This window comes from Cygnus atratus, chromosome 19, assembly GCF_013377495.2.
Source record: "Cygnus atratus isolate AKBS03 ecotype Queensland, Australia chromosome 19, CAtr_DNAZoo_HiC_assembly, whole genome shotgun sequence".
NCBI classification, from domain to species: Eukaryota; Metazoa; Chordata; class Aves; order Anseriformes; family Anatidae; genus Cygnus; species Cygnus atratus.
In genome coordinates this window covers 5281016-5304651 of record NC_066380.1, presented here as the reverse complement: position 1 = coordinate 5304651, position 23636 = coordinate 5281016, and the positions used below count along the sequence as shown (strand labels likewise).

At 56.8% G+C, this 23636-nt stretch overlaps 1 protein-coding gene across 2 annotated transcripts; it reads left to right on the top strand.

Annotated features, from left to right (window-relative positions):
- The first annotated feature begins 2098 nt into the window (after positions 1-2098).
- PLPP7 (phospholipid phosphatase 7 (inactive)) lies at positions 2099-14169 on the top strand. Of its 2 annotated transcripts, XM_035555327.2 has the most exons (3): positions 2099-2827; positions 13097-13168; positions 13336-14169. In XM_035555327.2, the coding sequence occupies exons 1-3, from the start codon at positions 2377-2379 to the stop codon at positions 13698-13700; spliced, it is 888 nt and encodes a 295-aa protein (XP_035411220.1). In that variant the 5' UTR covers positions 2099-2376; the 3' UTR covers positions 13701-14169. The 2 variants fall into 2 exon arrangements, with proteins under 2 accessions (XP_035411220.1, XP_035411221.1); XM_035555328.2 differs by lacking the exon at positions 13097-13168 and having other exon boundaries at positions 2108-2827.
- The last annotated feature ends 9467 nt before the right edge of the window (positions 14170-23636 follow it).

Below are 23636 nucleotides of genomic sequence, written 5' to 3'. Positions count from 1 at the left end.
TGCTCCTGCTGTTGCTCCCCCGGCAGCGTGGCCCACCCGGTGCCCTACAAACCCTGCAGGTTTGCCGAAAGGCAGGGTCTCCCCTTCCTCATCTCAGCCACGGTAAAGGAAAATAACCACCGTAAATGGGACACCAAGTTGTTTCCTCTCCCATTCCTCTCAACAGAGGCATGTTAGCAGCGTGTCCACCCCATGCTGTGCTTCCTCCTTGTCTCCTTCCCCGCTGGTGGCTGGGGCTGGCCCCCAGTGTGTGCAAGGCAGAGCAGCCCCCTGTGCCTGCATCAGGGGTCAGAGGAACAGGCAGGCACCGGACGAAATGAGCTCCTGGTGCTTTCAAGGTTTTTTTTCCCAGTGACAGCTCCTGAGGAACGTGCTCAGTAATAGCTCAGCATCCCCGGCGCAGGGAGGGGACGAGAGGCAAGGAGCCTTTCTATTTCTGCAGGCTCCTGGCCACCACCGCGTTAACCCTCTGCTCGCAGCCTCTTGCTTGCAAGGAGCCCCGTGCCGCTGCGAGCTGCAGAAGTGGAGAGGCCATCCAGCAGGGAGGTGACGGCTATGGCAAAACACCGCAGCAACTCCCGATATTCCCGATATCACACTGGGTGGTGTCAAGCGGGCTGAGATTTTCCACGTGCCTCAGAGCCTTGCAGCAGGATAGCAGCAGGGGACGGGCACACAGGGACGGGGCACTGACCTGCCTGATAGCATAAGAATGCAGCTGTGCAGGAGGCAAGCAAGTAAGAGCTGGTAGGTGCTGGGGTAGCATCAACGCGTGCTCCTGGGAGGCCTCAGCCCCGAGCAGTAATTTGCTGCCTGAGCTGAAAGGAGCTGGTGGTGCTGGGCTGGGTAAGGAGGGGAAGAGCTCTTCCCACGGCTATGGTCACCGTCGCAGGCTCAGGAGTTCCCGGAGGATGTGGTTCAGAAATAAGTTGATGCGTATTATTTTCCTTTGATTCATAAGCAAAACACAAGGGTGAGCAAAGGCTCCTCAGCACTTCCAGCACTGATTTACTTGGCCAAATATTGCAGCAGCCTCTTTGGTCCTGTGTCTGTCAGATGGGCATGGGCTGGAGGTCTAGCTCGGCTGAAGTATTTTGGGAGCTATGGATAATAAGTGCAAAGAAAGTGCAAAGTTTTTATTATCTTAGAAAGCCAGGACCACCTTCCATTTAGCACTTAAGCGCTCCTGTAGGCTTTAGATAAGACTCTCAAAGATACATGGATGTTTCCCAGTGTTACCTCTTCTAATATTGACCTTTATAATTTTACATAGGTAAATAGCACTGGAACCGAGAGACGTGCCTGTGCCGCTGCTTGGTGCAATATTCATCTTTTCCTTTCCCCCCTGCAGAACTCCCCAGGGCCTGGCACAAGCCCGCAGCACCCAGCCTGTGCCGTGGGGACCCTTCCTCATCATCGAACCCTGGTGCCAGCTCCGACGGGGCCGCTGTTGGTTGCAGCCACAGCTCGGGGACGCGGCAGCGCCTGTCACCTGCTTTCAGCGCCGGAGCTGCGATGCTGGATGACACGGCAGAAACGTGTGTGGTATTTAGGGCACGCTCAGCGCCGGGGGCAGGGGGATGGGAATTCATTAGCGGCGCCGCGTCTCTTTTAATCAAGAGGCAGGTGCTGCTTCTCCTCAGGCTGCAGGCAGGGTTGGTGATGGAGGAGCTGCGGGGATGTGTGCTGAGCGGGGGGAGAGGATGGGGCTGGTGGTGCTCGGGAGGTGTTCATGCCAGGGAGAAAGAAATACTACTTAGGGTGCCCTAGCAGGGGTGAGACACCTCAGGACAGACAAAACCAGGAGATAGCTGGGTCGGGCCCCTTGCAGAGAAGCCCTCAAGTGATGCCCAGCACAGAGGCTGGGAAGCCAGGCTGCATTGCCCACCCTGGCAGCCACTAGAGCACTGTGATCTCTTCCAGCGCTGATGCTCTGATACTCAAATATGAATTACTGTGCCAAAAAAAAAACTACATTTCCCAGTTTCCCTTGCAGCCCAGGGGAATAAGCAATTGGAAGATTTAAATAGACCAGACCAGAAGCAACCAACCTTTGGCACAAAGCATTTCCCTCCTCTTCTTCCAATCTATTGGCTGTTTAACCTTTTTCCCTGGCACTGGAGTGGCTGCCAAGCCTGGCATTAACTTTCCTTCCAAGCTTGCTAGGCCCATGAAGTAAACAGCCATGTGCATTCCTTACTCTATATTTAACAGCTGCAGTCTGTGCTGGGGGCAACTGCAACAGAGGGGAACCTTTGTAGCTTCCCAAATCCCCAGCTCGTGAGGGTGGGAGTGGGGGAAGCTTTCCGCAAGGAGAAGAGGGATTTCTCTCCTTCTCGGTGTTTGCAAAGCAGGTTCCGTTAGCGAGAGACTGCAATGCCAGCATCCCAGCCGCGGTCCAGGGCACGAGACAGGAACAATGTCCTCAACAGGGCTGAGTTCCTCTCCCTGAACCAGCCGCTGAAAGGGACCCAGGAGAGCAGGAGCCAGGGGAGGAAGCAGAGCGGCCAGGCGGGAGCAGCCGGCGCCCAGAACAGCAGCCCCAAGGAGCGGAGGCAGTCGCAGCAGCTGCCTGAAGAGGACTGCATGCAGCTCAACCCCTCCTTCAAGGGAATCGCCTTCAACTCCCTGCTGGCCATCGACATCTGCATGTCCAAGCGGCTGGGAGTGTGTGCCAACAGAGCGTCGTCCTGGGGAGGCGCCCGCTCCATGATCAACCTCCTGGGGATAACGGGGCACGGGATCCCCTGGATCGCGGGCACGCTCATCTGCCTGGTGAAGAGCAGCACGCTGGCAGGCCAGGAGGTCCTCATGAACCTGCTGCTAGGTGAGTGGCAAAGCTCCTTCCTTCCCCGCCGGGAAAGCCCAGCCCTAGTCACAAGGGACAGCGGCATCGGGACTCCTCCTCTGACTGCTCCCACCGCCGGCAGCGTCAGGCAGCAGGCAGTGACCTTTTGGGTGAATGCTGCACTTATCAGCCACCTTGGCAGCTTTGGGACGGTGCTGGGTACTGTGGGAGATGGATGTAGCAAAAAGTTTTGTAAGGGGGTGGAATGGATCCCGGTAGCCAGCCATCCCCGCAGGGCAGGGGCAGATCCTTGGCCTCTGCGAGGTGGGGTTGGTCCAAGTCAGGCCAAGAAAGTGTCTGTGATGTGCAGGTGGATACCAGCAGCAGTGCCCTTGATTTACGGTCTTCTGCCTTGGTGGCTTGTCAGGTTGGGGAAAACATAAAGATTTTAATCTCAATGTGTGGATTAGAGACAGAAGATGTCGTCAAGAAAAACACATTTCCATCCCCTCTGCACCTCCTTGTGCAGACCCTGGCCCAACGTCTCCGCAGCCGCTCAAAGGAGTCCTGTCTCCTTCCCTGCTGCCACTTGATCTCGCATCCGTCGTCCCAGGAGGACCTTTCTTGCTGCTGGCCCCGTTTCCATGCGCTAGCTTGACCCAGAGGCTGTTACGATGGATCAGATCTCTCTGTCTCTCCTGCCAGCCCCTTTTTTTGTGGGGTGGTCGGTCTCCTTGCTCCTGGGGACTGGGGTGTGCCGGGGGAGTTTGCAGGGCCCAACCTGTCCCCATGGCCCTACATCCCACCAGTGACCATGCTGAGCTCTGGGTGAGACTTTCCCTACATGCAGGCCCCAAACCACCCTGCCTGCATTCACCTGAGGCACTTGCTCTTCCCTCTCTTCTGCCTTTGGCCTGTGGCCTGGTTATCACTTTTTTTTTTATGACTAATTGCTAGCTCATCCGGCTGAGATCACCCTGGCATTTCACCCTCCCCCAAAAACCAGCCCGCGGAGCTCCCACTTTTGGTCAGTACGAGGAATTGACGTTAGATTTAGGCCTTTGCTTTTTAGGGAGCCTGCAGTAGGCACCTCAGGGAAGGGACGTCCTGTTCTCAGGGACTGCCTGCGATACGATACGTTCTGCAGCATGGTCCCCGCTTTTTTTCAGAAGTTCATCCTTTGGAGAGGGCAGCGATTGCGCTGAACTGGCTTGAAAAGCACAGTTGTGTCTGCCTTTTCTCCCCTCTGCCTTTGAAGGAGCCTGTCCCCGTGCTGTGACATCTAACGAGGGGAGGCCGTGGCGGGGAGGGAGCTGGAATAGCATCGGCATGATGCAGAGCCCGCCGGTGTCAGCAGTTCTTCCAGGGGCTGCCCGGTGCTCTGGGTCAAACCCTCACTGAGAAAAGAAGCTCCGTTTAAAAGGGCATGAAGATGAAATAGGAGGCGGCCAGCAAAAACCGGCACAGTTTCCAGAGGTCTCTTGACCTGAGAGCCTTTGACAGTTCTGGAGCCTGAAAACCGACCTCTTTGACTCCAAAATATTTGAGATCTTTATGAAGAGCTAATGCCGCTTTTGGCTTAAAACCAATAAAGGTCTTCTCGCTCTTCCACTGCCATTGAGGAGGCCAAACGCAAAGCCAGCTCCAGGTTGCATTGAAACTTTGAGTGTCGGGTGATGGCTGGGAGAGCTCAGCCCTGCATCTCCAGGTCTTCTTGGCTCAAAAGTGCTGCTCAGGGCTGCTTGGGGCCTCCACAGTCTTGGTTCCTTGCTCCCTTCCCTTGTCCACGCCTGCCAAGAGAGAAACAGGTTAAATTGTACAAAGAGCTAGCTCGCAGTGTGACCTGACAGCTCTGTAGGTCTGGCAGCCTCCGAAGAGCCTCCTTTGAATTTTTGGGTCGACCTGTGTGGTGCCAGGAGCTGGACTCGATGATCCTTATGGGTCCCTTCCAACTCGGGATATTCTATGATTCTTTGTCCCCCCTGCAGACCACGCTGCCTGGCAGCACTGACCAAGGTGCCCGGAGCCTCTCTCGTCAGCGTCCTCGGCAGGACTTGTGTCACCCTGCAGAGCAGGATCTCTGCTGTGAGCGTGGCCTTGGCTTGATATTTAAGATTGCAGTCAGGAGCTCCTAGTATCAGAGCAGCTACTGCCATAACGCCTGCATTGCTCATGGACGAAGGAGTCCGGCAGGGTTGCGTGGGGTTGGCAGACCCAGACCAACCATGTGAGATGTGGTCCCTTGAGCCAGTAGGAAGAGTGTGATGCTGCATCTGGCATCCCGGGTCCCTCTCACTGTTTTTTTTCCCTGGGTTGAGATCCAGCAGGCTGTGGTGTAAAGCCCTTCTGGCTGGGGACAGGTCAAAGGGAAGGGAGCATCCCCAGTGCTTCCCTGGTGTCCTGGAAGGAGGGGAGCAGGGAAGTCAGGGTTGTCTACGGCACCCCTTCTTTACGTCCCCTGGCTCTCCTCCCTCCCCCTGGCTTGCTCAGGGTTTGATACATCAAGCAGAATTTCTGATGCAGTCTCTGGGCAGGGAGCCAGCCCATCATAGAGCACTTGTTTAGGATTTGCAATCAGGCTTTCAAGGCGAGGAGACAGGAGACTGCTGAAATGGGACCGGGAACCTGGCAGGAGCACCACTGCAGATGGAGGGGGGGCACTTGCGCCGGAGGAGCTCTTGGTAGGATCTTTGCCAAGACGTGTGGGAGCATTTAGGGTGAGGGGTTCTGACCTCCCTCCCTGGGACGCTCCATCCCTCCCAACTGCTGATGTTGATTAGCAACCCCCAGCAATGTTTTCCCTCCACAGTTGTCATCTGTGATGGAATTTATTGATTCTCCTTCTCATCGTAATCTTTTCCAGCAAATGCCAAACAGCCAGAGAAGCACGGTCACAGCCTGTTACTGAAAAGATGGAAGAAATCAGATATCTGTGCCCACTGTCAAAATCCCTCTGCCAGAATGTGCTTTCAGGAAGACAGTCTCAGTGTTGCCAGCCCTGGCTGTGAAAGAGTCAGGAAGAAATTCTGCTCCCCCTCTGCCACATCAAGAAAATTGTAACTCAGGAAACCCCCCAGTTTAAGTTCATTTTAGTTGTTTGCCGGTGTTGGGACTTTTAGGACCATTCAAACTTTCCTCTGCAAGGATTTAATGAGAACTGATGTGCTTAGAAAATCATTTGAACTTTGCAATCGAGCTTGCAGGGGGAAAACAGGTATAAAACTCCCACTAAAACTACCAGAGCTGCTCTAGAACCAGACAGAAGTGCCGTTAAACCCTAAGGGAAAGCGGTACCTTGGTTTCTGGTTCTGATCCATCTGGTGAGGATGTGGATCCAAATTTAGTGATTCATTGACTACAAAGCCAGCAAAGAACATTTGGATCATTGATCTAACCCACAGCAAAATACAGGTGGTAGCACATCCCTTAATTTATTCCTGTTCAATTTGCTAAGGGAAAAAACCCAAACACTCAATCAGATGTAAAATTTCAAGTGGCGGTGAACTTGTCAGAACCATTTCTATATTACTGCAGTGGTAGGTGTTCTCCCCGGCGCCTTGCTCTTAGTTTGACTGTTCCCTTCCCTCGGCTGCCTCTGCATACCTTTGTCTCTTCAGCTGAGTAGCTCTTTTATCCAGCATCCCTTCTGCCTTTCAATATTTTGGATGGTGCTCAAGTCACCTCTTCACCTCCTATTCATTAAGCTGAACAGACTGATCTCGTTAGACTGATGGTCTTTCCAGATCCAGGCACCTTCTTAGAGTGATGGGGATGGAATATGGTGATCTACTCAAAGTAGTGCTTTCGGTGAAGTCCCCCTGTTATGTTCAGAGCCAAACTGCCACCCATCACCATGATTCTTTGCATTTTAGCTGTGGTCCAGCTGTGTGCCTTTGCTGCAGGAGGATATCTGGTTGGTTCACGCTTGCACGTAGGTGTGTTTGTTTGTGTGTGGAGTGGAATACCTGGTTCAGCTTTGGTCATGGCTTTCTGAAATAGGTATTAAAACCTTCTGTTGGTATGCTGGAAAGGGGCCAAGCCAAGCCTGGTGGTGGCTGTGTCCCCATGTCCAGTTGTGACATGGGTAATCGTCCTCATCCGTCACCTGCTGGCTCTGCGTCCTGCTTCTGACAGGTGGGGCAGCTCACACTGAGCATTTATCACCACCCAGGAAAACAGTGCCACAGGCATGTCATGGGGAGCAGCTGAGGATGGGTCGCTTGCCACAGGAGGAAGGAAGGAGGGGAGGCCAGGGTCACTTCTCCAGGCCTGGAGCTCAGCCAGAAGTCAGTCCTTGCTCTCTCCAGCCTTCTCCCTGGATGCAGACCTAGCACTAGGCTGGTTGGGAACCAAGCCATAATATGCTGAGGCACAGTCCCCTGCAGAACTGTGACTTTATCCTGAGCAGAATGTATGTATTTATAAATGTATTTGTATTTATAAATATATAGGGACGGGACTCCGCAATCCGCCCATGCAGCCTCCAAGCAGGAGCAGACTGGCAGGATTGGTAGGTCAGGGAGGAAAGAGAGAGACCGAAATGTCTTCACCAGGTCCCTCGAGACCCCCTGTCCCTCCTCTAGCAGTGCACAGGTACTTCATGTATCGGGATGCTTTCCTTTGGAGTCTGTGCGGTGAAAATTCAGATAGCTGTACAGCCCGTGGCTGTTAAAGGTCACTGAGTAGATTAAATGCCCAGGCAGCACAGACGATCTCATCCCGATGAGCCTCAGGGCTCGGCAGCCCAGCCCCAGCAGAGAGGATGGGGAGCTGTGCTGGCAGATGGATCAGTCTGTACGCAGCGGAGCTTGCTAAGCTGAGAGCCCATGAGATGGTTTGGGGCCAGATGTGTCTGTTTTTTCCCTTTCATTTTCCCACTGTGAGGCTGGGGATTTTCTGAGCTAGACGGGGCAGAGAGCGTTTCAGCAGGGAAGGAACGAGCAGCCCGGGAATGAGTCCCCTGCTTTGGGACCGCTCCCAGCCTTCTGCTCATCCCCTCCCGTGAAGCTGGACACGTGGAGGAGGCTCAGCCCCAGCCCTGCTGCCCTGCCAGTGCCTGCTGGCATCTCAGCAGGGTTGCAGCACATCTGCCCAGAGGGCAGGAGGATGTAAGCAGTGAGTAACCCAGCGTGACCGACCCGTGGCAGGTGCCGGAGGGAACACCACAGATGCCCGCTCCCTGCATCCAGCACCGGGTCCAGCCCGACATTAAATATTCCTCTTCATCGCATCAGGCTGCCAATCCGCCCCTTGTTGTCCTGCCCAGACTCTGCAGTTAAAGTCCCTGGTTCTCTGGTGGGTGCCATCCCCCTGTATCCCTGCTGAGCCCGGGCAGCTCTGCACAGCGAGTGGTGCCCAGCTCTCCTGCCCGCCCTGCCCCCTTCCCTTCCTCGCCTGCTCGCTCTATGGCAAGTGCATTCCTCTGCAGGGCAGGCAGTGCCTGCAGTGTCCCTTCGCACAGAGGACAGTCAGCGACAGCCCGGGGCCCGTTTCACAGAGGCTGGAGCGGGCATGGGGAATATTTCCAGGGACCAGCATAGATAGGGTCTCTCTGTCAGCCCCTTGGTCAGCACAGAGGTCGGGTCCTGCCTGTTCGGTGCTGAGCACGGTGTGAGCCCCACGTCCCCGTTCGCAGCCTTTGGGGCACTGCAGGGAGCTTAAAGCCGAGCCTCTGTGCAGAGCCAGCAGGCAGACCGCTCCCCAGTCTGAATGCAGATTGCAAGAGAAAAGAAGTGCGAGGGTTGCTGAATGGGAAGAGGGGGAATAAACAAGGGAAATGAGTCATGCTCGTGTCTGTCACTCCCCAGCAGCTTCCCCGTGCCCCCGCCGCAGCGCTGCGAAGGGACGAGAGCTGCCTGCCTGCTGCGCTGCCAGCCCTGCTGGGGCAGCTGAGCGGGGCTCTGCCCCGAGGGGCGTCCCTAGAAAAGGGTGAGGGGGGCTTGGCCCCGGCACCTCGGCAGGAGCAGAGGCCGGGCAGAGGAAGGCAGAGGCACAGAAGGCAGCGGGATGAGCAGCAGGGGCAGGGAGACTGATCGGGTACCTGGGTCCGGGCCAGGCTCGGTGAGGACAGCGATGGTGAGGGGGGAATCGTTTCACCTCTCTCTTCTTCCTCCTGTTGGCAGAAAGCTCCATGTTTTCACCTCAGCTGCAGTTCTGGTCTCAGCCTCCATCCCTGTGCATACAGAGATGCTGGACGACCTCACTGTGCTGGGTCTTTAAAGCACTGTGAGATGTGGTGGTTGGAGGCCCTGTGAACACCAGAGAATCAACCCCGAATTTTTGTTTATTTATTTATTTATTTATTTATTTATTTTCCATTTTGCTTTGTTGAAGGCAGTGAGGTGTAAGCACAAACCTAAGCAGTGCTGAGACTGAGCTCTGTGCGTGCTCATCCCGGGATGCTGCTGCAGGGAGGCATCCCCTGCACCGCTGGCACCGAGCGCGGGGACATCGCTGGCTCCTGCAGCCCTTCTGGGAGGCAGCTGGGTGCTCGCGGGGCCTTGCCGTGAGCTGCTCAGCTCATTTCCTCCATCAGCATGAGCCCTTGTCACTGCAGCCACTCCCTTGTCCCCAGGCCATATAGAGCCCTGGTAGGGCAGGCACACTTGGTGATGGGTGCTGAGATGCAAACTGCCCAGCACCTATGGGGGATTTCCAAAAGGGGAGAGCTCCAGGCAGCCTGTGCATACACTCGGGGCTGTTTCTGATCTTCTAGGGCATAGCAAGTCTGTTCTCAGTCGTTGGGGATTTTTTAATTAATTGCCCAATGCTGATTTCTGCCATTCCTTCACCTCCCCGTGGCCACTTACCCCAGCGCACCCTGCACCCAGCGCCCAGAACTCTCTGCTGCTTGTTCAGCCGAAAAATAACCTCCCCCAAAACGCTGCAGTGCCTGATTCAGTGCTTTGTAACCGTGTCGTGCCATCTGTGACTTTTTGTCAGTTCTTGCGCCTAATGGTACCACGTTTGGGGAAGAAAATGAGGGAGAGGAGTTCACTTCCAGAGGAGTGGATCTTGTCCAGCTGTCAGTGGCTCTACCGGAGAGAGGGTGCAGGTGCTCTGGAACCTGCACCTTTCGTTAGTGTCAACCAGTCAAGGCTGCAAACGGTTCATTTTCCAGGTCAGGGAGCCTAATGCCTTCAGGAGATTTGGGAAGATCGTCTCAGAAGCAGTAGGATGAGGCATGTAAGTAAAAACTGAACAGATAAAGTTCAAAACAAAATTTGGGGAAGGAAAATGAATTCTGCTTGTGGAGCAAAAGGAACTGTTTCGTAGGAAGGGTGACATTTGTCCGAAGTTGGCTAATCTGGGAAGCAAAGCACCTTCAAAGCCAGCGTGGCTGGGAGCACGTGTGTGCTCCACGGGGCTGTGTGGCCTCTGGCACAGTGGGACCGGGGACAAAACAGGCGGCGGGCTTCTGCTGCGTCCAGGCATGGCGCTGCTGCCTGCCTTGTCCTTGCTTTAATATGGGCAGGGGGCAGGTCCGTCTGCTGCCGTGCCAGGGGGCTGCTGGGCTCGGGATGTGATCGCTCTGCATCTCTTTCATGTCACCAAAATCCCCCTTTTCTTCTCCCGTGTGCCCGGCTCCTCGCGGCTGGGCTGTGAGCTGCCCTGGCTCCTCCAGCGGTCCCATGTGCGCAAAGTCCTGCGGATCTGTGCTGCAGGAACAGATGAGGCCAAAGGCTTTTTTGGCTTTCTCCTGTTTTTCTCTCCCCCAGCACTGCACCCAGGCTGTTTTTCAGCTGGGGTTTTGGTAACGTGTTTGTGTTAACAGCTCAGCTGGAGTCTGCCCGGCCCTGGGAGATGCTGCCTGGCTCCATCCCGGGCAGGCGATGCCCACAGGCAGCAAGTGCTGCCCCTCGCCCACGCCACGACCACAGCTTGGGCTGGGACAGAAGGGACATGGCAGGGACAGGGACATCCAGCTGCTTCAGCTCCCCTTCAAGGAGAGGGCTGAGGGCTGGCTTGGCTTTGCTAAGGCCAAACTTGGAGTTTGTCCTTGTGCCCTGCCTGTGCAGGACTTGCCTCTCTGCTCTCTGCTCCTAATGGGCTCCTAACGTTTGGTGGTAGGAGCAAGGCAGATAATTGTTTTCCTTCTCTTATTAATAGATATAAAATGTCTGCCCAGGGGGCTCGCTTTCAGCTCATTTACTGTGCGTCTGATGCCAGATGTTGGCTATTTACAATACCAAGGTGATCTCTGATGCTAAAATTGTCGCAGTCAGACAAGACTCGCTCTTTGGGTTTGTGCTTTAAGGAAGTTTTGGATGTTAATAGAGCTTGGGGTGATCGGATGGTTTTGCTGTGTTTCCCTTAATAGCCGGGGCAGAGAGGAAACTCTGGACCTTTTGAGACAAACATGAAAGGAGCGACGGGCGAGAGCAAATCCTTCCTTTGGTGGCTTTGCTGTGTTTTCAACCCAATTCTACCCACACGTGTGGGAAGAGCATGGTGACAAAGGCTTAACACTACAGCTCCCTGCTCCTCTCCTCTCAGCCCTCTTTGCTGCCTGGCAGCCGCAGCCACCTCCAGCAAGGGCAGGCCACTAAATGAGTGGTGGGCTCCTTCCAAGGTCCCTCCTGGGGCTCTTTTTCCTCCAACCTGCGGTCCTCCCGGCCTGGACAACGTGCACGTCCCCATTTTAGGGACAGGGGAAGGGTGGACCGTGGGTGAAGCTGCTGGTTTGCAAACATCCAGGGCTGTGGTTGGCTTTGGGTGGCCTGCGGGCACCTTTGGGAGCGCAGAGTCCCCCCTTGCAGCTGCACTGCCCACAGGTGCTGCCGATAAAGCCCCTCTCGCCACGTGCTGTCCCCCCGCCTGGAGGAGGGTTTTGTTTGTGCTGAGCTGAAACAGCAGCAGGGAAAAAGTCAGCGGAGCCCGAGTCCGAGCAGGTATGTAGGTCAAGGAACTGCAAGGGGACAGGAGACGGGCTGGGGCGGCTGAGCGATGGCAGCGTTGGTGGCTGCTGGGGAAGGACGGGTGTTGGTTGTGCCCCCCGAGCAGGGCAGGGCGATGGGACCACCCCCCACGCCTGGGGCCGGGGCAGGGGGTGCTGCTGAGGCCGCTTCCCCGGGGTGTGCAGCATGCAGGGAACAGAAAGTGCAGGGGGAAGCGACAGAAAAAGCACCCGGTGGAGCAATCTTGGTTTTGGTTCTGTTTTTTCTTTTAACGGCAAATTAACCCCCGGTTTTAATGCTGCCGTGCCTTCAGATCATGAAACACGAGCGAATGAGGCTTCCTGCTTTCTGGGCACCGTTTGATGAAAATCTAACCTAGCAGCGCTGAAGGTCCATTTTATTCATCCTCTGAATGAAAGAGGTATAAAAGCAGCCCTTCGGTTTGTTATCCGTGCTCTCACCACCCCCGTGCACCCACACCTGCCTCCCTCGAGCTGCCCTGACACCACCTTTGACCAGAAAAAAATATCTTGGAAGTGCAAAATAAGGACAGGCAATGGTGAATGCTTTGTGTATCTGAAATGTTTGTGCTCTGAGCTACGGGCAGATTCGGTGGGGGAAGGTCTGTAGCGGGTGCACTGAATGCCTGGGACCCGGCGGGGTGCTCCGAGGGGAGCGGGTGCTGGCCCCCCGCCTTCCCCCAGGCGGAGCAGGCTGTGCCCCCAGTGGCGTGCATCTCCTTGGCATCGCCGTCAGGAGCTGAAATCAGCACTCTGCCTCATTAGGAGGGCCGGGGAAAAGCAGAGGAGGGGATTTAGGAGAAACAAAAAATCAATGCTAGGAAATAAATCGACAGGGCTGTTGGCCGGGGGAAGGGGGTGGGATGAAGAGGAGGAGGAGGAGAAAGTGCTGACGGGTTTCTCTCCGGAGCAGTTAAGGACAAAAGGCGGTGTGGTGCTGAGACCTGGAGCTGCGGGGACCTTGTCCCTGCTGCCACCAGCCTGTGTTTGCCGGGCCAGGGGCGTTTGTTCCCCTGCCTGCCCTTCTGGCAGGCAAAAGGGCAGGCAGGGGGCTCCACATCTGCACACCCAGGTGCTGTTCCTAGCACAGGAGCCCTTCTTCTTAATTGCATGACTTTTCCCTTGCCTTGCCGTCTCCTGATGCTCTTTTCTTAGTGAAATCCAGCAGCTCGGTGCGACCCGGCTCTGGGCAGGGGGAGGCGTGCTGCTTGCGGGTGACTTTGCACGGGGGAAGGACATGTGGTGGCATGGGGTGACCGCACTGGGGGCATGGATGCGTCCTGGTGGCACGAGGCTTCCCGTGGACAGAACAGGAGCACACAGCCTGGTGCTTCAAGAGGAGGGCCGGCAGTTTTAATTTTAGCTTCACCGGTCGCTTTCTTCCTCCCCAGGCAGGTCGCTGGCCTCTGCGGTTGGGGTTCCTCCTCTGTGCGGTGATGATAACGGTGCTCGCCTGCTCACGGGTGAGCCGGGGGGGTAGCTAACACCCGGGTGGTGATCCGAGGGTGACGGGGGCTGCCTGCAGCACGCACCGGGCCAGAACTACCACAACCCTCGCGCACTCTGCCTTGAAAACTGCCCCAACTCTGCTTCTGCCTCTGACCTCTCCTCCTCGCCTCTCGTTTCACAGCCCTGCTGCTGGACATCATGATCGTGGCGGGCCTGCAGAAGCTGGCCAAGCGGAAGGGCCCGTACGACGTGAGCCCAGGCTTGTTGGACTACCTGACCATGGACACCTACGCGTTCCCGGCCGGGCACGCCAGCCGGGCGGCCATGCTCTCCAAGTTCTTCCTCAACCACCTGGTGCTGGCCATCCCCCTCCGCATCCTGCTGGTCCTTTGGGCCCTCTGCGTGGGCTTTTCCCGCGTCATGATCGGACGGCACCACATCACCGATGTCCTCTCCGGCTTTGTTTTCGGCTACTTGCAGTTTCGGCTGGTGGAGTTGATATGGATGTCTTCCAACACGTGCCAGATGTTGATATCGATCTGGTGAACGTGGGGGACTTGGTGCCTTTGCACTGGAAACTAGCAGATACGTTCAGAGTCTCCCTCCCGGTATTTTCTACATGTTGTTTGTCGGAAACAGTTGCACCTTCCATGAGTAGTGGCGTTTTTTAATGTTGCTTCCCCGCCTGGAAAAAAAAAAAAAAAGAGTTTCTTGCAATGGGTTGGGTTTTAGCACCCAAGGGCCGTACCTGTGATTTCGGCCATATTCTCAAACTAGAGTTGGACAGCAATCAAATTAAGCTTTACGGGTGAGAGAAGTGAGCTACATGTCTGCCTTGGGGTGGCTCACAGCAGCACCTCGGTACGTCCTCAGCATGGGCAGTGCCTGAGAGCCTCCTGAGGACACGTTCGTTAACGTTTTTGAGGCTAAATGATTTGGGCCGCAGTGCTGCGACTGTGTCTTGTACAGTCAGGGCACTGCTGGCGTTTCGCAGTTAATAAATAATCCTAAAAATCCTGCCCTGCTTGGTTCTTGTGGTGAGGGAAGGGACGAAGGCCAGCTCAGGACGGCGCTGAGGTTCGTATTCAACGTGGGGCAGGTGCTGCAGCCTCGTGGGCTCCCACAGGACACGCGGCCCCTTGAACCACTTGCTCTGGGTGGGTGGGTGCGGGAGGGTGCTCAGGACCTTGCCGGGTGCCACACTGGAGCCAGGCTTTCAGCTGCTGCTCAACAATCTGCTCCGCGAGGGTATGTGGTTTTTATTTTGCCTGCTAAGGGACAAATAAAAGATGTCCATTTTCATCCTGGCAGGGAGTAATTTAATAGGCATGGTGCCGGGTCGTGGTGATTTTGGAAAGCGGGTCTAGATACACAGCAAAGAGGCTTTCTCTGCCTCGTCATGGCTATGATTTTGTTTATGCCAAACGATGCTATGGATGGGAATGTCCAAGGTAAGTCTTCTGTGGGTCTGAATGCTTTCTGGTACAGCCAGCAGGAGGGCAGGCAGCCAGCACCGGGGCCACCCTGTTGGAGAGGAAAACATTGAAGGTTTTTGTGTCTCACCCTGTTTGAAAAGAGGAGAGCGGTCCTGGCCTTCCTTGATTACAAGGCCAAGCTAATTGATGGCTATGAAGTGCTCGGAGGTTGCTGAATGAGGAGCATGACGCAGACACGGTGCTGTTGCTTTCCGTTACTGCTGTTGTTTCCACCTTGTTGTTTCTCTCCAGCTGTTCTCAGGTAATGGCCACGCTCAACGTGTTGTGGCTGAAACGGCTCACCTCTCACGACTGGCTAAGAAAATCCCGTGTTTTGCACAGAACCGTCCCATTCTCTGTGGTTTTCCTCTCTTTAGAGGGGATTTTGATGTTTTTTTAGGTGGCAGAAGACACTACCAGGCCCAGCACCTTCCCTGACTGGATGCTCCAGCAGATGTGCCAGTCCTGTCCGTCCCAGCTGAGCAAAACACACCTGGCTTGCAATGCCAGGCAGCAAGGAGCCGGGTCCCGTGCTCCCACCCATCCCCAGGGCTGGGGAGCCCTCTTCTTGCAGGGGAGGCTGGTGAGAAGGAGGCGACATGCAGATAACGACTGTAGCAGGCTGCTAACATTTGTTGCTCTTTGATAATTAATATGAAAAGGAGATAAACAGAAAATCTATCCCTGGCAGGCGTCTCCAGCTGGGAGCCCTGGGAGCTGGTGACTTCCCACACCGAGGCTGGAGTGGGAGCGTGGGCATCGCAGAGGCCATCGCGTCCTTTTGTCGAGCGTCCTGCGGAGCCCCCCGCTGCGAGGGTCCCTGGGGAGGCTGTGCCGTGGTGTGCTCGGGGACAGGGAGCTCTCGGTGCCGCCGTTCCCCCGGGGCTGTTGGGTTGCTGCAGCAGCCGGCAGCGCAGCAAGGGGGGACTTGGTGCTGGCTCCCCCCTGTGCTTGTTGAGACGGGGGCGATGCTGCGGCGGGGAGCAGAGATTTGCAGGGTTTTCATTCACCAAACTTCTCCTCCTCCTGCAGAGACTTACATGAAGCAGTGATGCGTGGTTCTTGCTCTTTCTTCCAGGCATTATTATGCCTGGCAGAGTTTATCCTCACCCCATGGAAGGACAGGGCTGTGTTACTGCAGCTCTGACGGCACGAACGTAGCTGGAGGTGGTGGGTACCCGAAGGAGCAGGGGAAGACTCTGCCCTGATTGCTTTGTGGGAAGCTCTCCCTTTGGAGGTATTTTATCCCAAACTCTAGGTTTTATTCGACCTTTGTAGATTCATCTACAGCCATGTTGCTGGATCTCCTCGCACCTGCGTTGTCTTCTCCTGGTACATGCATGATGGCTTTGGAGGAGCTACACCTGGCCGTGGCGGTGACATCGCCTGAGCTGCTGCAGCCCTGCGAAGGGAGGGCAGGGGCTGGAAGGGTCTGGCTGCACCTGGGGATATTCACGAATCTGTGGAGCCCAGGCCTGTTTCCAGCAGCCCTGGATGCTGGTGGGCAGCCAGCACCACCTGAAGTTGCCGAGTCTCCCCTTCGCTCTTAGCACCAAGAGCTTTTAAAAAAATCCCACCCTGATGAGGCAGATACCAGGTGGCGGGGGCACGGCACTCGTTCGGGTGGAAAACCAGCAGAATTAGTCCAGGGCAGCTCCTTGCCGTGGTTCCTCTGCTGCTGCTCTCCCTCCACCAGGCTGCTGTGGGCATTGGGCTGCGCTGGGGCTCGCAGGATGGGGCTGGCTCCCATGTGGGGTGCTCCTGGCAGCCTCCCCCAGCACCAGCACCCCCAGAGCCCCTCAGCACCACCATCCCCGGAGCCCCTCAGCCCCTGGAGCTTGGATGCTGGGAGAGCTGCGGCCCCGGCGCTGGCGTGCTCGCTGCGGGGAGGTTGTGGCAGAGCCCCTGAGGCGAGCGGCACAGTACCCGCGGCGTGCCTGACGTGGAGCCTGCCTGGAGCCCTGCCGTGCCGAGGGTGCCAGCATCGCTGCAGCCAAATCCAGCTTCTGTCTCTATGGAAACAGCCAGGGATGGGGGTGCCCTCCCGTGTCCTTACGTGTCCCCGCGTGTGCTAGGTTACCCGTTAACCTCCCGGGGCAGGCAGGAGACCCCTGGTCCTGGGGATGCAGCCGTGTGGGCTGGGGGACGTGGGGGGAGTGGTGTCAGGACGACCTGGCTCCTCCGCTGACAAGGTACAATCTGGGGGGGCTGTCCTCAGCTTCCAGGCCGGGTAACACAGCCATCCATCCTGCTGCAGGCTGTGCGGGGAGCTGGAAGGGATTCAGCACCCCCCCTGCACCCACAGGGATGGATGCCGAGTGTTTTGGCTCAGCGGCAAGGAGGGCGCAGCAGCATGGGAAGGAAAATGTCCCCGGGCTTTGGGCTTTCGATCCGTGCAGATGCTGCCTGCCTTCCACGTCCTGCATGCAGCGAGGAGCAGGGTGGCTGTCCCTAAAGCTGGGATCCAGCCCCAGGGGGCTTCTCCCTCCCGGGATGGGGATGGGGATGGATCTCAGCACCACTCAGCACCACTCCTGTCCATGGGCTAAAGTGCTGGGGCATCGTCTGGCTGTGCTCTCTGCTCGCTTCAGATTTGGCAGGGGCTGTCAGAAACACCGTGGGTCTTGCAGGTATGTTACACAAAGTCAGCAGCTGGGCGCAATAACTTGGGGCCTCATCCTCCACTCTCCTGGAGCCCGTGCTGATGCTCACGCAGAGGTTCAGCCCCGGCTGTCCTGGGGGAGCTGGAGCAGGGTGCTGGGGCCGCGCCGTGCAGATGCCCACCACGGCCATGGGGCTGCAGGGAGGCAAAAAGCCAAATGGGTTGAGCTCCTTCAGGACTCCCCAGGGTTGTGGGTGCTTTTCTTGCACCCTCAGACCCCCAAATTCATCCACGCGAGGCTCGGGGAGGAGCCTCCTTCCTGGGGGACTGCAGCCAGGCGGCTCTGGGCATCTCCTGACTTTCGGTTCAGCTAACAGATGAATTAGGAAGAAGCCCCAGAGGAGGAAAGCTCGATGCATGGGCTCGGAGGGCTGCTGCCATCCATGCCACATGCGTCTGTGCATCCGGGAGAGATGCAGGCTGCGGTGGCGGTGATTTCATTTCTGATTCTGCTGCGTGCAGTCAAGGCTGCTCCTCCCCACGCCCTAGCGCTGATCGTGCTCGGCAGCAAAAAGAGATTTTAATTTATTAAAAACAACAACAACAAAAAACCCTACAGAGGGTGCCAGGGAAAGTAGCAAATCTGGATTATGTCCGTGGGCATATGTGGGAATCACAGCTGGGGTGTTGAGCTCCCCCTCCCCAGCCTAAGCCGGTGTTTTATTTGAACACGCTGATTTGGGCTTTGGTGGCCTCGGTAATGACAAATGTGGTGGGACAAATCCTTCCCGTGTCAGGGCTGTGCTGTCCTCCCTGCCCAGGGCTGCTGGGGATCCTCTCTGCGGTCCCTTGGGGAAGGGGTGACCAAGCCCCGTGTCCCCCCCAGGATGAGGCTGGTGATGGGGAGCTGGCTGCCACCCAGGGAGATGCCTGGGGGATTTGAGGGCTCGGGGGGAACTGGGAGGGCTGTTATACAAGATCTCCCTGCGGTAGCAAGGTCGTGGCTCTAGCTCACCCTGTGCTGGGTGTTCTTGGCAAGTGCACCCCTCTTACTCACTCTGGGGTGCTTCTGATGGGGACAAGGGACCCATGGGTTTAACCCACTCTGGGCCTCAGAGACTTCTCCCCGGTCAGGAAGATCATCCGCATGGTTTTCAGCTAAGTTTCTGTATTGAAGCGATAACTAACCATGCCATTTCCAGGCTAAAAGTTTAATATATTGGGCAAAGCTTAAAGAAACAGGACGGTTCCTCCCTTTTGCACAGGTGTGTGCTGCAGAGCCAGAGCGCCCCAAACAGCGACGCGGCCAGCTCCTCGCAGTACGGCGGGCGGCAGGGGGGGCGCAGATGACCAAGGAGGTGTTCTCCTCCAGCATCCACCCAAGGGACCCCGGCTGACACCTCCCTGCCTGTTTAACATTTCCAAAACCAGCTAAAGCAGGGCAGGCACAGGGGAGCTCTTTGCTCCCCACCTCGCTGGGACTCGGAGCAGCGAAGATCTCCGTGGTCATTCCCCAGGATGCAAGAGTCAAAGCGGATTACGGGTCCCTCAGCTGATCACATTTATTTCATTATGCGAGTGAAATCCCTCATAAATACCAACCCCCCCCTCCCCTTTTCTTTTATAAAAATAGAAGGCGGGGAAGAATTGCAGATTTAGGAGAAATTAATCGCAGGGGTTGCATAAAACCGTTAACCTCGCACAGCCCGAGCAGCCCCGGCTGCGGTGGGACGGTGCTGAGCGGCCGGGGGGCAGCGCTTCCCCAGCCCCCCAGGCAGGGTTTCCCCTGGCAAACCCATGCTTCCCAAGCAGGGGAAGCCTCTCCAGCTAGGAGGAATCTCATTCAAGGCTTGGCTGTGATGAACAGCTAATTGTAGCCTTGGAACAAATTGGCTCAGCGGGTCTGGGTGAGCGGGGTTGCACCTTGGCCCTGTGGCAAACCCTGCTGGCCCCACACCACAGCTCGGGGCCTTTGGGAACACCAATGCTCTTCCCTTTGCAGTGTGGTCACTCTGAGCCTCTTGGAGGATGGGGATGGAGCTGGGGACCTGGGCATTGCACTGGAATCTCACCCAATTTAAGCATTTCTAACCAAATTCCTACCAGGTGGAGCTGGCTTCCTCTCCCCAGAATGTGCCCTGTCCTTGTGAAGTCCCCTTCCCCTGACACCCCCTCGCTCATGGGACCCTGTCTGACTTTTTCCCTTCCCCAAGGACCAGCAGGTCTGTACAAGACCATCAGCGCTGGAAAGCCAGACCTGCAGAGATTAATTAAAGTGAGAGCAACGGGATGATGGATGCTAGCGAAACACTTGCCCAGAGACCGAAGTGCTGCGCAGTGCTCACACACACACGATGATGAGGAATTCATCCCTGGCATCAGGGTGTGGGTGCCCTGTGATGCACCCAGTGCTGGTGCCCTCTCCCCGCTGGGATTTGCACCTCGGGGCCGCCAGCCCTGGGTGGTCGTGGTTTGCTCCCCCTGGCTGCAAGGGGGTTATTTGCTTTAAATCCTGAACCTACAGATGTGTATTAACAGCGTGGTAAAGCACAGCCTCGGTGTCCAGTGCGAGCCAGGGGTTATATAAAACGCAGCTTACTAGGAATCAGTGAGATGGAGGAGCACGTGGAGGGATGTGGGGAGGATGTCTGGAGGGAGGCAGGAGGGAGATGAAGGGTCCGGGGGGGAAAAGAGGCCAAGCAGACCCACGGCGCTTCCTGGCAGGATTTGCTCCTGTCATTGCCCTGCAGCCCCCAGCCCAGGACATTTCCTGAGCCACGTTGCTGCTTTCTGGGGTCTTTTGTCCCTGGGCAATCACAAGAAGGGGCTCTGCAAATTTGACTGGAAATGGCAGCTTTTTGGTTTTGTTTTCTATAAATTATATATATTTTTCCTGCACCTGCAAACGAGCAAACAAACCGAAGACCAGACGATAAAGCAAAAGGCTGCCATCCAAAGGAAAAGCAAGTTTCCTACCAGGCTGTAAACAAACCCCCCAGCACAGGTTGGTTCTCCTGTCCCATCCCAAAACGCAAGGAGATATTTAGGTTAAGGAAGTCCGGGGATTGTCCCAAACTCCTTCCCACTCTCCCTGCTCGCTGAGATGGGAGATGCGTGCCCAGGGCATGGAGGGACCCTACAGCAACCCCCTGCTGTGCAGGCAAGCAGCAGGCTCGGGGGCACCTGCCTCGCTCGTCACCTCACCCTGGGAGAGCACAACCGCCTCGGGAGCCCTCCCTCGGCCCGACAGGAGGATGCCCCTGCCCCGGGGAGGAAGGCTCAGCTGGGCTCCAGCCATCATCAATCAAGTCCCGCCGGGAAGGGCTTGTACGCCGTGCGGGATTCCTGGTGGCGTTCCTTTTCTCAAAGCCTCCTGCAATAACAGCAGCCGTTGCTCGGCTTCCTTTCTAGATAACCTTTTTCCTGCTGCCCAACATGTTTATCTGCTGCAGACAGACTGGCAAGATGAACAGGAAGGCTGATACCTTATCTCTCCCTCTCAAGGAGCTTATTTAAGTGCTGGAATGTGTCGCGATGGTAAACGATTGTTAAAATCCTAATGAGGTACATGAACCTAAGGACAGGTCCTGCTGGGAGGGAGCACCTCGTCAGAAAGGAGACCCATGGGGCTACAGGATCTCAGGCCTTTTTTGTATTGTATCTCTCCACAGACGCATCTCTTACAGTGTAAAATGTTTAAAGCCCAAAGCCTGAGCTCCTCGCCAGGCCGTGGTTAATGCTGCAGGCTGCTCCGGGCTACGTGAGGTTCGCTGTGTTCCTCTGATACGGTTTTATCAGTGTCTGTGCTCAGTACTCGGCCTGGCCTCGCAGCGAGGGTTCACACGTGGTATCTGCACGGCACCGCACGTATTCCTGCTCGCCCTTTCATCTGGGCTCAATGCAGGCAGCAGCGAGATGCTAACACATCCATAAAGGTAAATAGGATTTGAGAGCTATCGGGCTAATTGAAATGAACGGGGCTTGGCTGCTCAGCCAGCCTGATACCACGAAACGAGACCTCTCCGGGGACGCAGCAGGCCAGGAGAGCGTCAGCACTTCACTTATTTCAGCCACTGCAAGTGGCAGCAACAGCGAGAGCAATTGCGGGCGCCGGGGTGTGAGCGCTGTGACAGCAGAGGGGCCAGGGAAAAGCAACGTGGCCTGCGTGATGTCCCTAGCAGCTGCTGCAGAGGGGTGCGACAGGCTTATTTTTGTCCTGTCCCGGGGGAAAAAATAGACGGCGGTGCCGGGTGCCAGCCTGGAGGGGAGCACGCTGCTGGCAAAAGCAGGAGTGCTCCTCTCTCGAAATGCAGCTGCATCCCCGCTGCACCCAGGGGGGTTGGATGGGGAAACTGGGAACGGGACCAGCCACCAGCGGAGGGGAGCGAGCCCCCCCAGTGGGATGCATGGCCCTAGAGAGCTCTGGGTGTGAATTTCTGCTTCCCAGGGCACAGAGAGGGAGTGATGGGGCCCCTCGGTGTGCAAGGTGCACGCTGCTACCATGGGCTGCTGCATCGGAAAGTTAATCTGTTCCACCTTGCCGACTACTTTTCCATAGCCATGCAAAAGGAATCGCCATCCCAGAGCAGACCTCAGCCTGTCCGTGTTGCTTCAACAGAAGTGCAGGTGACCCTGTGGCAGCCAGGATGGGACAAGACGCTTTCTGGGACATCTGACCAGCGAGAGCTGCCCCATAACCTGCAGCTTTTTATCCCTTGCAAAACTCTTGCAATTAGGCACTGCGAAGTGCATGTCTGCAAGATCCTCCGAATGCTCCTGGCATCTTACAAGGCCCTTGGCTCCATCCCTTTGGGCGGCACCAGGATACCAGCCCCTGGCACAGCCTGATTTGGGGCTGCAGCGATGATCCTGCAGGGAGGCAGGACTGCCAGTGAAGCCCACGTGCTCATTTATTTCCTCACGATGCGATCTGATTATGCTGACGGGGAATTGGGCTCCCAGAGCTGCTATATCCTGACGTAGCTCCTGGGGCTCAGCAAGGAGCCAGTGACCGAACGTGTCCTAGCGGCTGAGTGTCCCTCTCTTGCGGTGTTTTGGACCATCAGGACGGGGCTGGGCAGCCCTGCAGGCAGCGCGATGCTCGAGGGCACCCAGCTCCGACTGCAGCCCCCACCCAGCTTCACAGTTGTCCCCGTCAATGTAAAAAATCAGGAATGGGGAGGGGGGGGGGATCCATCTGAGCCGCTTGGCGTCTGTGTCTTGTGATCCTGAAACCCAAGAGCCCCCCCTGACTCAGCAGGTTATTAATAACCCCCTGGCTGTGCTCCCGCCGCAGCGCCTGCCAGCCCTGGCATCACCTGTCTCCTCCGCAGCCAGGCGAGACGCGCACCCCGGGCAAGGTCAGGGGCTCCTTCCTGATGGCCCCCACGCCCCATCCCCACCCACAGGGCCAGGCAGAGGTGGTGCGAGGCCCCTGGCCAGCCCCTGAGGCCCCCGTGCCTCCTGCCAGCACAGGAGAGGCTCCTGGTGCTGCTGAAATTAGCCTTGTCGCACCCCTGTCCCGGGTCCCCTGTTCCCTTGTACCTAAAATCAGCCCAGGCCCAGTTGCAGAGGAGGTGAGCTGGGTTTCCTGGACCACAGCATCAGTGCTGCTGCCTGCCTGCCCCCTCCCCAGGCTGGGATATGTGGGGTGGCCCCACTGCTGCAGACCCCAGTGGTGCCCAGTCCCTGTGCCCATTTGGAAGGGCTGGGGTCTGCCCGGACCTCCTTGGTCGCAGACTTCTTTTTTGCCCACTCTTCTTGCCAGGGCTGCGAGGGCAAAGGAGAGGAGCTGCAGAGCCCCCGGGGACCCTCCAGGTAGGTGTGGGATGTAGGGGAAAGAGTGACACACTCAGCAAAACCGTGGTGATGACGCAGTCTGGGTTTGGGCAATTCCAACCGGAGCACATCAGGACCTTCTTGGCTCCCCATGCACCAGGGGGTCCCCAAGCAAGGGGTCGCTGACAGCCTTGGGATGCATAGAGCAGAGATGCTCGAGCCTCCTCCTGCACCGGAGGGCAGCAGCGCACCCACATCCCCCCCACACCATGCAAACTGGCCCCAGGGGTCTCAGCAGAGCTGCAGGGTGATTTGGGGTGAGGGTGAGCCAGGTGGTGTTTACCGCAGCTGGTGCTCATTAGCCAGGTTCATTAGCACTCCCTGGGCAGGTTTTAAATTGGCAAGTGGGAGCCACCTTCAGGCCTGGGGCAGCCCTGGGTGCAGCTGGAGCCCTGGTTCCTTCCCCTGATCGCTTCCTTCCCTCCTGCTCTGCTTCCCCCTTCTCTGCTCACAGGCCCCATGTGCTGCAGCTGCTGGGAACCTGCTCTGCAATGCCCTGACGGAGAGGCTGAGGCTTTGCTCTTGCTGCCATAAATCCCCCGGCACTCGGAACAGCGTCCCGGACCC

What these genes read in the sequence shown, in the direction of transcription:
- PLPP7 (XM_035555327.2), top strand. Translation starts at nt 2,377, where the DNA reads ATGCCAGCATCCCAGCCGCGGTCCAGGGCACGAGACAGGAACAATGTC. An exon ending in CCTCATGAACCTGCTGCTAG is followed by an intron (nt 2,828 to 13,096) that starts GTGAGTGGCAAA and finishes CTTCCTCCCCAG; the next exon opens with GCAGGTCGCTGGCCTCTGCG. An exon ending in CGGTGCTCGCCTGCTCACGG is followed by an intron (nt 13,169 to 13,335) that starts GTGAGCCGGGGG and finishes CTCGTTTCACAG; the next exon opens with CCCTGCTGCTGGACATCATG.